This window comes from Mandrillus leucophaeus, unplaced genomic scaffold, assembly GCF_000951045.1.
Source record: "Mandrillus leucophaeus isolate KB7577 unplaced genomic scaffold, Mleu.le_1.0 Scaffold119, whole genome shotgun sequence".
In the NCBI taxonomy this organism is placed as follows: domain Eukaryota; kingdom Metazoa; phylum Chordata; class Mammalia; order Primates; family Cercopithecidae; genus Mandrillus; species Mandrillus leucophaeus.
Window position 1 is genome coordinate 42,428 of NW_012100209.1, and position 15,386 is coordinate 57,813.

The 15,386-nt window shown below is 40.0% G+C and overlaps 1 protein-coding gene across 1 annotated transcript in view; it reads left to right on the forward strand.

Moving 5' to 3' along the window:
* The window catches only part of LOC105529463 (WD repeat-containing protein 70-like), a gene marked incomplete at its 5' end in the record, with an annotated part of 53,960 nt that extends 40,847 nt beyond the window's left edge, over nt 1-13,113 (forward strand). Inside the window, one exon of the mRNA XM_011966622.1 lies at nt 12,921-13,113. Coding sequence (XP_011822012.1) covers nt 12,921-13,008 — 88 coding nt within the window. The remainder of the gene's footprint in view (nt 1-12,920) is intronic.
* Nucleotides 13,114-15,386: the final 2,273 nt, after the last annotated feature.

The window sequence follows — 15,386 nt, forward strand, 5'->3', positions numbered from 1 at the left end:
GTTCCCCTGGCTAGGAAAAGGGATTCCCTTTCCCCTTGTGCTTCCCAGGTGAGGTGATGCCTCGCCGTGCTTCAGCTCTCGCTGGTCGGGCTGTAGCAATTGACCAGCGCCGATTGTCCAGCACTCCCTAGTGAGATTAACCCAGTACCTCAGTTGAAAATGCAGAAATCACCGGTCTTCTGTGTTGCTCGCACTGGGAGTTGGAGACTGGAGCTGTTGCTATTCGGCCATCTTGCTCCGCCCCTCCAGCCTTTTCTTCTCCTGTTAGCTTTAAAAGCAGGAATTTGTGGATCAGCTTTTAAGTGTTTTCAAATCCATTAACATTTTATCTCTTTGTATGTGTCATTTTACTTTTGCTTGATGTTGTTGATTTATTTTTATAGTAGTTTTCTGTGCCAAGGGCAAATTAGGCCATCCCCCAGGGAAGAAATCTCCTGGTTGTAGTCCTAACATTGCTAGAAGTTGCCTAATCATCTGTTCCTCATTGTTTTGATAAAGTGGTGACTAAAGAAATCCATTTAAAATGTCCTAGATAGTTCTGAATTGAATTTTTAAAGTATTTCTCATATGTGGATTTCTAAACTTTTTCAAAAGAATAACTGCTGGAAATAAATTCAAAGATAAAAATTGCTAAAAAGAATAGCTAGAATGTTTAAAGCTATGATTCTTTCACTGTGCTCCTACAAAACACTGGTGTTCCTTAGGCTTGGTAGAGATGGTCCGTGTGTTAAAGTTGAATAATCTTTTCTTGAAGAACCTAGTCTTTATTCAGCAAACAACACACAGCTCTCATTAAAGGTTCTGAACTATGCTGTAAGAATGTTGGTTTTGAGGGCAGAATGGATTGGAATGAGAGAAAATTTCTTCTGCGGGCCATACTTTGCTTCACTTCCCCATGCCTAACTCCCCAAAATCAAAGACCACTCCTTTAAGGTTGGGCCTGAGAGTGCAACCCCAAATTTTATTCCTACTATTCAGTAGCATCATACAGGACCAACTTTTCCAGACATGGGAAATATTTTCCCCAGTTGGAGGAAGCTCCTCATGTGTACAAGTTTGTTAAAATCACAGATTCTTACTCCAGAGCCTTGTTTTAAAGCTCTGTTTTCCTCCCTTCTTTGCCAAGCTAAGGGAGGGATGGAGCTCTCAAAAGGTACTGCTCACTATGGTCCACCAACCAGTGCTGATGAAGTAAATGTAGAATTCAGAGTAACACTTTGGACATTTTATAGCAATTTGATATATCTGTTGAATCTATTAAAAACCTAGATTTGTATTTCATAGTCTGTAAATTTTATGTTTCTAGAAATATAATATTTGTCTGCAGGGTCCTGGAAATTAGAAAACAAAGACTGGCCCTCCACCACAGACAGTTTGAGAAGCAGTACCCTAGGCACTGCTCTAGATTGGAGGCTGGCGCCCTCTCCAAGGCACCTCCTTTTTGTCCCAGGAAGGGGATTTGTTCTTCCTTACTCCCAAGCCCAAGAGCGTAGTTCTTCTTTTTTTTTTTTTTTTTTTTTAATTTAAATAAGTCTAATTTTGGTAGAATAAACATGAGATAAAACTTACCATCTTAACCATGTCTAAGTATATAGTTCGTTAGTGTTAAGTACATTCATATTGTGCAAACTCTCCAGAACTCTTCATCTTGCCAAACTAAAACTCTATATCCATGAAACCAGCTGTCTCCAACCTTTTTGGCACCAGGGACTAGTTTCGTGGAAGACAGTTTTTCCATGGAATGGGAAGTGGTAGATATGGTTTTGGGATGAAACTGTCCCACCTCAGATCATCAGGCATTAGCTTCTTATAAGGAGCACGCCACCTAGATCCCTCACATGTGCAGTTCACAATAGGGTTCATGCTCCTTTGAGAATCTAATGCCGTCACTGATCTTACGGAAGGTGGCGCTCAGGTGGTAATATTAGCTCACTTGCTCACTGCTCAACTCATGCTGGGCAGCCTGGTTCCTAACAGGACATGGACCAACGGTAGTCTGGGGGTTGGGGACCCCTGCATTAAACAACTCTCCATTTCACCCTCCACCCAGTTTCTGGTAACCACCATTCTACTTTTTAACTCTGGATTTGACTACTCTATACCTCATGTAAGTGGAATCAAACAGTTTTTGTCTTTTTGTGACTGGCCAATTTCACTTAGCGTACTGTCTTCAGGGCTCATCTGTATTACAGCATGTTACCAGAATTTCCTTCCTTTTTCAGGATGAATGATATTCCATTTATGTATATACCATATCTTATCAGTGTATAGTTGAGTTGCTTCTACTCTTTGGCTGTTGTGAATAATGCTGCCATGAGCATAACTGTGCAAATATCTCTGTAAGATTATGTTTTCAGTTTTGGAGGGTATATACCCAGTAATGGAATTGCTGGATCACATGGCAATTCTATTTTTAAATTTTTTGAGGAACCACCACACTGTTTTCCGTAGTGTCTGTGCCATTTTACATTACTATCTATAGCATGCAAGGGTTCCAGTTTCTCTGCATCCTGTCCAATACTTGTTATTATCTGTTATGTTTTTTTTCTCAACAGTAGCCATTCTTGTGGTGAGGTGGTATCTCATTGTGGTTGAGGTCTGCAGTTCCCTAATCATTAATGATATTGAGCATCTTTTCATGCACTTTTTGGCTATTTGTATATCTTTGGAGAAATGCCTATTCAAGTTCTTTGCCCATTTTAAAAATTTGTTGTTGTTGTTGTTGGAGTTCTTTATATATTCTGGATATTAATCCTTTGTCAGGTTATATGATTTGCAAATATTTTCTCCCATTCTGCCTTTCCACTCTGTCAGTTGTGTCCTTTGAAGCACAGAAGTTTTTAATTTTGATGTGGTCCAGTTTATACACTTGCCAACACCAGGTGTTGATGGGAGCCAAGTTCTTACACTCAATTATTCCCCTACCTGACCAACAGAATGAAGAAACAGGTGGTAAACAAGCATTGGGAAAATTGCCAGGAAAATGTAGAGTTTATTGCCTTGGTTTTGGCAGTCTGGGGAAAGGGGACCATTACAGCTTTCAAGTTAGATGTCATGACTTGAAATATCACATGAAATATTACGGGCAGGGCCGAGATGGCCAACTAGAAGCAGTGGTGTTCAGAGGTTCCCATCGGAAAAAAAACCGTAACAAGCATGTGAATCCTTCACCAGCAACCAAGGTATCCAGGTTCTCTCATCAAAATTGACTAGAAGGCTGGTGTGTCCCACAGAAGGAAGGGCAATGTGGTGCAATGACCCACCTGAGAGCCACACAGGGAAGGGGAACTCTCTCCCCTCAGCTAAGGGAGGCGGTGAGTGAGCACGCTATCCAGCTGGGGAAACTGCTTTTCCCATGGAACTGTGCAACCCACAGATCAGAAGATCCTACTTGCAGACCCAGGCCACCGGGGCCTAGCATCCCAACCCCAGAATGTGCAGATGTGCAGATTCTTACAGCCTCTCAGCTGGAATCTGCTTAAGCCTACCGAACTCCCAGGGGAAGGGGTTACCAGCACTTTCTGTGGCTGCCTGCTGTCTATTGGCTCCTTCGGGGAGGGGCAGCAGCTAGCACTGGGACTAGCAACTGCCTAACACTCTTAAGCTCTCTGGGTGGGGGAAGGGCAGCACCCATTTCTATAACTCCAGGCTGCACTTTTCCCCTGCTGGAGTCAGGAAGGCTGGACGGCTTGGTCCCAAGACTTGTCCCCACAGCCCAACACAACAGCTGTGGCAGTCTGTGGCCAGAGTGCTTCTTCAGGTCTAACCCTGACCCATTCTTCCTCAGTGGGCATGGCTTCCCTGCAGGATCTCCAGTAACTCCAGTCAGAGTCTCAGGGACAGAATTGGGATCTCCCTGGGCCTGAGCCCCTAGTGGGAGGGGTGGCCTTAGTCTCTGCAGACCAGCAAACTTAGCCTCTTCCCCTGGTAGTTCTGAGGAATCCAGGTAGCCCAGACGAGTGGGTTTCCCTCCAGCGAAACACACCCGCTCCACCAAGGGACAAAGTGCTTCGTTAAATGGGTCCTGCTCCCCATGCCACCCAACTGGGTGAGACCCTCCAACAGAGATCGTTAGACACACTATACAAGAGCAATCCTACTGGCATCAGGTTGGTGCCCTTCGAGGTTAGAGGTCCTAGAAGAAGGAGCAGGCACCCACCTTGGCTGCCCTCCAGCCCCCTTGAGTGACATCTCCAGGCACGGGAGCGAATCAGATGAATGGGGCCTGAAGTGAACCCCCAGCAAACTGCAGCAGCCCTAGAGAAGAGGGCCCTGATTATTGAAAGAAAAACGAGTAGAAGGTGACAACAACAGCATCAACAACAATAAAAAGGCCCCACAAAAACCCCATCCAAGGATCAGTAGCCTCAAAGACCGAAACTAGACAAACTCATGAAAATGAGAAAGAATCAACAAAAAAATGCTGAAAACCCAAAAGGCCAGAGTGCCTCTTCTCCTCCAAATTATTGTGTCATCTCTCCATCAAGGGCACAGAACTGGATGGAGGATCAGATGGACAAACTGACAGAGGTAGGCTTCAGAAAATGGGTAATAAAAAACTATGATGAGCTAAAGGAGGATGCCCTTACCTAATGCAAAGAAGCTAAGAAGCTTGATAAAAGGTTGGAGGAGGAATTGCTAACTAGAATAACCAGTTAGAGAGGAACATAAACGACCTGATGGAGCTGAAAAACACAGCACAGGAACTTTGTGAAGCATACACAAGTATCAACAGCCAAATCGACCAAGTGGAAGAAAGGATATCAGGGTTTGAAGACCACCTTACCGAAATAAGACATGCAGACAAGAATAGAGAAAGAAGAATGAAAAGGAATGAACAAAGCCTCCAAGAAATATGGGACTTCATAAAAAAAAAAAAAGAACCTACAATTGATTGGAGTACCAGAGGGAGATGGGGAGAATGGAAACAAGCTGGAAAACACACTTCAGGATATTATCCAGGAGAACTTCCCCAACCTAGCAAGACAGGCCAACGTGCAAATTCAGGAAATACAGAGAACACCACTAAGATATTCCATGAGAAGATCAACCCTAAGACACTTAATCATTAGATTTTCCAAGGTCAAACTGTTAAGGGCAGCCAGAGAGAAAGGCCAAGTCACCTACAAAGGGAAGCCCATCAGACCAACAGCAGACCTCTCAGCAGAAGCTCTACAAGCCAGAAGAGATTGCAGGCCAATATCCAACATTCTTGAAGGGAAGAATTTTCAACCCAGAATTTCATATCCAGCCAAACTAAGCTTCATAAGTGAAGGAGAAATAAAATTCTTTCCAGACAAGCAAATGCTGAGGGATTTTGTTACCATGAAGCCTGCACTGCAAGAGCTCTTGAAAGAAGCACTAAATATGGAAAGGAAAAATGAATACCAGCCACTGCAAAAACACACCAAAATATAAAAACCACTGACACTACAAAGAAACTGCATCTAGTGTGCAAAGTAACCAAATAGCACCATGATGACAGGATTGAATTCACACATAATAACATTACTAACCTTAAATGTAAATGGGCTAAATGTCCCAATTAAAAGATAGACACAGACTGGCAAATTGGATAAGGAGTCAAGACCCATTGGTGTACTGTATTCAGGAGACCCATCTCATGTGCAGAGACACACACAGGCTCAAAATAAAGGGATGGAGGAAAATCTACCAAGTAAATGGAAAGCAAAAAAAGCAGGGGTTGCAGTCCTAGTCTCTGACAAAACAGACTTGAAACCAACAAAGATAAAAAAAGACAAAGAAGGGCATTGCATAATGGTAAAGGGAACAATTCAACAAGAAGAGCTAACTATTCTGAATATATATGTACCCAATACAGGAGCACCCAGATTCATAAAACAAGTTCTTAGGGACCTATGAAGAGACTTAGACTCCCACACATTAATAGTGGGAGACTTTAACACCCCACTGTCAGTATTAGAGAGATCAATGAGACAGAAAATTAACAAGGAAATTCAGGACTTGAACTCAGCTCTCGATCAAATGGACCTAGTAGACGTCTACTGAACTCTCTACCCCAAATCAGCAGAATATACATTCTTCCCAGTTCCACATGGCACTTATTCTAAAATTGACCACATAATTGGAAGTAAAGCACTCCTCAGCAAATGTGAAAGAACTGAAATAATAACAGCCTCTCAGACCTCAGTGCAGTCAAATTAGAGCTCACAATTAAGAAACTCACTCAAAACCACGAATTTCATGGAAATTGAACAGCCTGCTCCTTAATGACTCCTGGGTAGAGCATGAAATTGAGGCAGAAATAAAGAAGTTCTTTGAAACCAATAAGAACAAAGAGACAATTTTCCAGAATCTCTAGAACACAGCTAAAGCAGTATTAAGAGGGACATTTATAGCACTAAATGCCCACATTAGAAAGCTAGAAAGATCTCAAATCGACACCCTAACATCACAATTAAAAGAGCTAGAGCGGCAAGAGCAAACTAATCCAAAAGCTAGCAGAAAACAAGAAATAACTAAGAGAAGAATTGAAGGAGATAGAGACATGAAAAACCCTCCAAAAAGTCAACAAATCCCAGAGCTGATTTTTTGAAAACATTAACAAAATAGACTGCTAGCTAGACTATTAAGGAGAGAGAAGAATCAAATAGACACAATAAAAAATAATAAAAGGGATATCACCACTGACCCCACAGAAATACAGACTATCATCAGATAATCTGTATTTGAACAACTCTAAGCAAATAAACTAGAAAATCTAGAAGAAATAGACGAATTCTTGGATATATACACCCTCCCGAGACTAACCCAGTAAAAAGTCGAATCCCTGAATAGACCAGTAACAAGTTCTGAAATTGAGGCAGTAATTAATAGCCTGTCAACTAGAAAAAGCCCACAACCAGATGATTCACAGCCAAATTCTGCCAGAAGTACAAAGAGAAACTGGTACCATTCCTTCTGAAACTATTCCAAACAATTGAAAAGGAGAGACTCCTCCCTAACTCATTTTGTGAAGCCAGCATCATCCTGATACCAAAACCAAGAAGAGACACACACACACAAAAGAAAACTTCAGGCCAATGTCCCTGATGAACATTGATGCAAAAATCCTCAATAAAATACTGCCAAACCGAACCCAGCAGCACATCAAAAAAACGTATCCACCATCATCAAGTCAGCTTCATCCCTGGGATGCAAAGCTAGTTCAACATACATAAATTAGTAAACATTATCCATCACATAAACAGATCCAAAGACAAAAACCAAAAACATACTTACAAGAAAAAAAACAACCCCATCAAAAAGTGGGCAAAAGATATCAACAGACACTTCTCAAAAGAAGACATTTACACTGCCAACAAACATGTGAAAAACATCATTGATCAACATCACTAATCATCAGAGAAATGCAAATAAAACCATGAGATACCATCTCACGCCAGTCAGAATGACGATTATTAAAAAATCAGGAAGAATAAATGCCAGGAGACTGTGGAGAAATAAGAACACTTTGATTATCTCAATGGATGCAGAAAAGGCCTTAGATAAAATTCAACACCCCTTCATTTTAAAAACTGTCAATAAACTAGATGTTGATGGAACGTATCTCAAAATAATAAGAGCTATTTATGACAAACCCACAGCCAATATTACATTGAATGGGCAAAAGCTGAAAGCATTACCTTTGAAAACTGATACAAGACAAGGATGCCCTCTCTCACCACTCCTATTCAACATAGTACTGGAAGTTCTGGCCAGGGCAATCAGGCAAGAGAAAAGTATTTAGACAGGAAGAGAGGAAATAAGTTGTCTCTATTTGCAGATAACACGATTTTATGTTTAGAAAACCTCATCATTTCAACCCAAAAACTTCTTGAACTGATAAGCAACTTCAGCAAAGTCTCAGGATACAAAATCATTGTGCAAAAATCACAAGCAATCCTTTACACCAACAATAGACAAGCAGAGAGCCAAATTGTGAATAAACTCCCATTCACAGTTGCTACAAAGAGAATAAAATACCTAGGAATACAGCTAGCAAGGGATGTGAAGAACCTCTTCAAGGAGAACTAGAAACCACTGCTCAAGGAAATAAGAGAGGACACAAACAAATCCTTCCTCGTGGATAGGAAGAATCAATATTGTGAAAATGGCCATACTGCCCAAATTAATTTATAGAGTCAATGCTATTCCAATCCAACTACCATTGACATTCTTCACAGAATTAGAAAAAACTATTTTAAATTTCATATGGAATCAAAGAAGAACCCATATAGCCAAGACAATCCTAAGCAAAAAGAACAAAGCTAGAGGCATCATGCTACCTGACTTTAAATGTACTACAAGGTTACAGTAACCAAAACAGCATGGTACTGGTACCAAAACAGACATATAGACCAATGGAGCAGAACAGAGGCCTCAGAAACATACACATCTACAACCATCTGATCTTCGACAAACCTGAAAAAACAAGCAATGGGAAAATTATCTCCTATTCAGTAAATGGTGTTGGGAAAACTGGCTGGCCATATGCAGAAAGCTGAAACTGGACCCCTTCCTTATACCTTATACAGGAATTAACTCAAGACAGATTCGACTTAAATGTAAAATTTCAAACCATAAAAACCCTAGAAGAAAACCCAGGCAATACCATTCCTAGGATATAGGCATGGGCAAAGACTTCATGACAAAAATGCCAAAAGCTATTGCAGCAAAAGCCAAAATTGACAAATGGGATCTAATTAAACTTAAAGAGCTTCTGCACAGCAAAAGAAACCAGAATCAGAGTTAACAGGCAACCTACAGAATGGGAGAAAATTTTTGCAATCTACCCATCTGACAAAGGTCTAATATCCAGAATTTACAAGGAACTTAAACATATTTACAAGGAAAAAACCCATAAAAAGTGGGCAAAGGATATGAACAGACACTTCTAAAAAGAAGACATTTATGTGGCCAACAAACACGAAAAAAAGTTGAACATTGCTAATCACCAGAGAAACGCATATCAAAACTGCAATGAGATCCCACCTCATGCCAGTGAGAATGGCGATTAAAAAGTCAGGAAACAATAGATGCTGGCAAGGCTGTGGAGAAATAAGAACACTTTACACTGTTGGTGGGAATGTAAATTAGTTCAACCATTGAGGTAGACAGTATGGCAATTCCTTAAGGATCTGGAACCAGAAATACCATTTGACCCAGCAGTCCCATTACTAGGTATATACCCAAAGGAATATAAATCATCCTACTCTAAAGAGACATGTACACGTATGTTTATTGCAGCACTGTTTATAGTAACAAAGACATGGAACTAACCCAAATGGCCATCAGTGATAGACTGGACAAAGAAGTATAGTATTCCATATGGAATACTCTGCAGTCATAAAAAGGAATGAGATCTGTTCTTTGCAGGGACATGGATGAAGCTGGAAGCCATCATCCTCAGCAAACTAACACAGGTACAGAAAACCAAACGCCTCATGTTCTCACTCATAAGTGGGAGTTGAACATTGAGAACACATGAACGCAGAGAGGGGAACACCACACACCAGGGCCTTTTGGAGGTTGTGGAGTAAGGGAAAGGAACTTAGAGGACAGGTCATACAGCAAACCACCATAGCACATGTATACTGATGTCACAAACCTGCACATTCTGCACATATATCCCGTTTTGTTTGTTTGTTTGTTTTTTCTAGAAGAAAAAAAATATTATGCATACACATGATGTGGCCATTTTGCTGGCAGCATTATGATTAGTTCAAAAGTAGAAATTAAATGTCATGGAGTTTTGCAAGAAGGAGTATGATGTTTAGCTGTCTTACCTTCCAAACAGCTTAATATTCCCTACATTTTAATTCCTAGTGGGGACCAAGGAAACTGTTGTGATCTAGTGATTGGAAATGACAGTTGAAGTGACCCTGATGCAAACGTTCACTCAATGAATTAATTGAGTTCAATGCTAGGTGAAAAAAAAATGCATTATCTCCTTTGAAAAACAAATATCTGTCCTTTTTTATTCTTTTTTCATGGCTGCTAGGAAATTCAGTGCTAAGTTTAATGCTCAATTACCCTTTCATTCCTTGGTTCTTTATTTTCTACCAATTTGTTTTTAGTTTCTTTACAAATCAACTTTATTGAGGTACAATTTACATACAATAAAATACAAAATGTACCCATTTCAAGTTTTGACAAATGCATACACCTGTGTAATCACCATTTCAGTCAAGATTATAGAACATTTCCATCCCACCAAAACATCCTCTCATGCCTCTTTCTAGCTGTTGTTACGTAGTTTCGTTGATTCTGTGTCCTTTAATGTTAGCCATCAACCTGCTACAGATACTTTTGGAAATAGGTGGAGTATTAAAAAGACTATTATCTTGGCTGGGCGTGGTGACTCATGCCTGTAATCACAGCACTTTGGGAGGCCAGGGTGGGCAGATTGCTTGAGACCAGCATGGGCAACATGAGCAAGACCATGTCTCTACAAAACAATAAAAAAAAGTAATCAGACATGGTGGTGCACACCTGCAGTCCTGGCTACTGGGGAGGCTGAGGCAGGAGGATCACTTGAGCCCAGGAATTCAGTTACAGTGAGCTATGATTATGCCACTGCACTCTAGCCTAGGTGACAGAGAAAGACCCTGTCTCTAAAAAAAAGAGTGATATAGTTTGGCTGTGTCGCCACCCAAATCTCATCTTGAATTGTAGCTCCCATAATTCCCACATTGTGGGAAGGACCTAGTGGGAGGTAATTGAATCATGGGAGCTGGTCTTTCCCATGCTGTTGTGATAGTGAATCTCACAAGATCTGATGGTTTTACAAAGGGCAGTTCCCCTGCACACACTCTCTTGTCTGCTGCCGTGTAAGACATAACTTTACTCCTCATTTGCCTTACGCCATGATTGTGAGGCCTCCCCAGGCAGGTGGAACTGTGAGTCCATTAAACCTCTTTCTTTTATAAATTACCCAGTCTTGGATATGTCTTTGTTAGCAGCGTGCAAACAGTCTAATACAGAGAATAACCCCTTAAATGAAATTGCCTTTTCAGACTTTACATTTTTTCCTGTAATTTGCCATTTAATTTCCTTTTTTAAATCCAAGAAACCAGCATTGCAATTTCTTAGTAGTTAAATCTCATTACAACTATCATTGACGAGCTGGTGTCTTATGAAGCACTGCCAGATATCCTTGGAAGACCATGTTCCTTTTTTCCCCCTGAGAAGTTAAATTATCTAATTCAAAGGATTTTTTAACCTGGACAAATTTGTTCTTGAACAGATTTGTCCATACCTAACTGGTCAGCATCTTTACCAGAACATGAAATATGTAACAAGCACCAATTGCCTTGTTGTAGCATGTTAGAAAGCCAGTTAGGAATTCAGCAACTCATGGCCTATCAAAACCTGTAGCTGCTTTTTGAAATGTAAGAGCTGTGACCTGTGTATAGATATCGTAACAGTGTCTTAAAGTGACAACAAGAAGTTTAACCAACTGGGTTGTGTATGGGGACAGCTTGGGCTCTAGGTAGTTGTGTGAGGTAACTGGAGAGACAGGAATAATGATCAACTTATGCACGAGCAGTTCTAGTATATGACTTATGTCAGACAACATCAGCATGAGTTGTGGATGGTTTATGCTTCTTCCCCAGGATAATAAAAAAATAGCAAGAGGTAATACAAGGTTTATCCCGGTTTTCTTGCCAATCAAAGGAATTATAGTTGTCATTATTTTTACCATTCTGGAATTATGTGGATATAACAATTGAATTTTAAATGAAAATACAAGCTGAAATATATAACCTGCAGATGTGCTTTAATGTTTCTTCATAATGTGATAGAGCTGTTTTTAAGAATAGAATCAGAGTAGCGTGACCGAAAGGGGCAGACATTATAACCGCTTGACATTTTCTTGGAGGTGTTTCTTATGTGAGTAGTGTGAAAAGGGATGTCATTGAACCAGGTATGTTTACAAAGCACAGAAAGTCTGTGCAGATTGCTTGATGTACTATGTGGCAGTATTACAGCCATGTAACAGTGATGTGCCCTAAAATGCTTGGTATTTCCATACACTGGGCTGAGTGTGGGAATGCAGGGGATATTCATTTGTTTGCTTTGGTTTTTATTTTTGCAGGCTGAAATTCATTAGATAAGAAAACTAACTCAGGTTTTCCCATTTATGTGTACTATAAACACATATTTGGACTATTGAAGTCTAGGGACAACCCAGAGAGCTTAATAAATGGTCTTACTAAAGATCGTGTAGATTCTTGCTTGGTGACTATAGTTTGTTCTTCCATACGGTCCCAGTTACCCTGGGTCAGGTGGAGGGTGGTTAGGATGTGTGACGTTCCACTGAATTTGATGCATTTTCATTTAATTTTTTTTTTTTTTTTTGAGATGGAGTCTCGTTCTATTGCCCAGGTTGGAGTGCAGTGGCGGAATCTTGGCTCACTGGAAGCTCACCTCTTGGGTTCACACCATTCTCCTGCCTCAGCCTCCTGAGTAGCTGGGACTACAGGTGCCCACTACCACACCTGGCTAATTTTTTGTATTTTTAGTAGAGACGGAACTTCACCGTGTTAGCCAGGATGGTCTCAATCTCCTGACCTCGTGTTCCACCTGCCTTGGCCTCCCAAAGTGCTGGGATTACAGGCGTGAGCCATCGCGCCCGGCCCATTTTCATTTTATTTAAGGAAAGGATAGTGTGTACAGTCTGCCACAGTGGGTAAACCTTTAAAAGAATCTTTGGCTCTTTTCCTGAACATAATTAAATTTCCATTATCTTTTTCTTTGCCAGAAGTTTAATGATTTATATTTAATAATTGAGTTGTAATTTATTCCCCACTTTTGCTCCCACTCGATGAAGGAAGCAAAATCTAATGTAACAAATACTTTCTGACTAAATTTTTCCTTCTCTAACTTTCTTTTAGGACTCAGCCCAAAACCATGTTTGCCCAAGTTGAATCTGATGATGAGGAAGCAAAGAATGAGCCAGAATGGAAAAAACGTAAAATTTGAAGAATCTCATTTGAAAGCTGTTTGCATGAGTGGGAGGGATATGGGACAGGTTTGAGGTTTTTTTTTTTTTTTATGCTCTTGAAATTAAAAATTCATTTTTATGAATAGGTTTTGTCCTTTGCATTATTGAACTGGTCAAAAGTTTGGTAGCTAGGCTTCACTAAAATTGTGCTTAAATTTTCTTACCTGCAACTATTAAACTGATTACAGATAAACAAGAAACAGATTCTTAGTCTATTACCAAGTACTTTAGGTATTTGGAAACTTCATTCAACAATTATTGGTCTTGTCCAGATTCTCATATCCAGAGAGAGGAAAATGTACATTGAGATGTGCATCTGTCTTTAGCAATTCTAGAATCATAATATAGAAATAGAGATCAAAAAGTTTAATGTTTCTGTATAATTTCACAACAGTTGTTTACATGACTGTAAAAAGTTAGGCTGAGTTCAAACCAAATGCATTGCCGTACTAGGAAAGAATATGTATCTCATTATCCTTCAACAGCAGAATACAGTGGTCAGGAGTTAGGAGTGGGCTTTGAAGTCAGACTCATGTGGATTCAAGTCCTGGCTTTGCTCTTTACTTCTGGGTCATCTTAAGAGAGTTATTTACTTTTCTAGCCTCAGATGATGAAATAGTACCTACTTTGCAGGTTTGTCAGAAGAACTAAATGGGACATGCCTCACAGAGCATTTAGTACAGTACCTGGTACACAATAAATGTACATAAAATATTCGTTTTTTTAAAATAGGGCTAATATTTACTTTGCTTGATTTTTATCAGTACTAAATTAGAAAGGTGTAGAAATGTTTTGTAAATTTAAAGACTATATAAATAGAAGACATTAAAAATTCTAAAAAATCATTGTGCTTTTGTGACTAAAAAGCTACAACAAAAGTTGGCAGTTTGTCCAAAATAATAATGCATCAATAGAATAAAATTCTGTGCATTGGTTTCACACAGACATTGGGTAGTTTTTGCATGTTAGTCACCTCTAGACAGGTTTTTTAGGACTTGCCTTCTCCCCTCCTGCTCTCATCTGTTCTAGTGAATTCAATAATTATAAAAATGCATGATGACCCCAAAAGTATATCAGAAAACTCCTGGTTTTACAGGCTTCATGTACCCACACGTGCTTCCCAAAAAATACTTTAAAACCACTTGTACTCACACAGCTCCCTTGTCTCTGCAGATTCTGAGGTGGCAGTGGGCGTTGTTTTATAGATAAATCCTTAAAAACTTCATTCTCATACACTTTCTGGGTCCTTCCTTCCTACCCCCATCCTCATCCTGTTCCCCTTCTCTTGTGACTCAGCTTATAGGTAATAGGTAAAAAGAAAAGAACTAACATCTACTGAGTGTCTGCTATATAATGAGTACTATCCCAAGCCCTTTACTTGTGTTAGCTGATTTAATCCTCACAAAAACCCTATGAGTAGGTAAAATTGTTAAACCCATTTTCCAGATGAGGCAAAAGAGATTGAACATGTCAAATCATGTGTCTGAGGTCACAGCCAGGGAGGACCACATGACAGCACCCAAGATCTCTAAACATCAGTGATTAACAAATGGTCCCAAGTTTTCTATTCCTTTTGAAAAACACTTCATTCAAAATCAATTACAGACCAATATTTTGTTCCAGCTGCTTAGAAAGTATAAATTTATTACTTCTTGGATAAAATTTACTGAAAGCATCTCACATTTTCCCCCATCTTAACATAAACGTTGCACCATATGGAAGTATTCGTCTTGTACAGCCAAAAGTTGCAGTGGAGGGTTGGGGGAGGAATAAAAACTTGATCATAGTGGTCTTGGCGGAGTCAGCTATGATGTAAGGGGAGAGAAAGGCAAATTTCGCACGAAGATGATTTTCTCATCATTACCCACAACACAAGTGGGCCTTTTCATGTTTGAGAGGATCTGTTTCACTCTAGAGTTTTATAAATAATTATTTTTTTCACGGAAGATTGGCAGCATGCACATACGGACTTCAATTTCAAATTCGGTAAGGGAGGAGCTTAGAACCAGGACTGGACAAATAGTGTATGTTCATTTGACCTGCAATCCTGTCACCAGAATGGGCATCAACAGCTGTTTATCTTACAGGCCCTCACACTCCCCATGTCCCTCAGGCCTCGTTATCTTCCCCCATACAACCTTGTATTTGGTCACCTTCGTTTCTAGTTGCTCAAAGAAGGAACTGGCAGTCATCCTAATAACTCTTCCCTCACTTCCTACTCCTGCCCATTTAATTATTTACCAATTTCTTCGCATACTGTCTTCTGAATCTCTCATATTTGCCCTTCCTCTCTTTCCCTACCACCCCTTTAGAATTTAGACCCTCTTTTAACCTTCACCAGCACCACTCAGGAGCC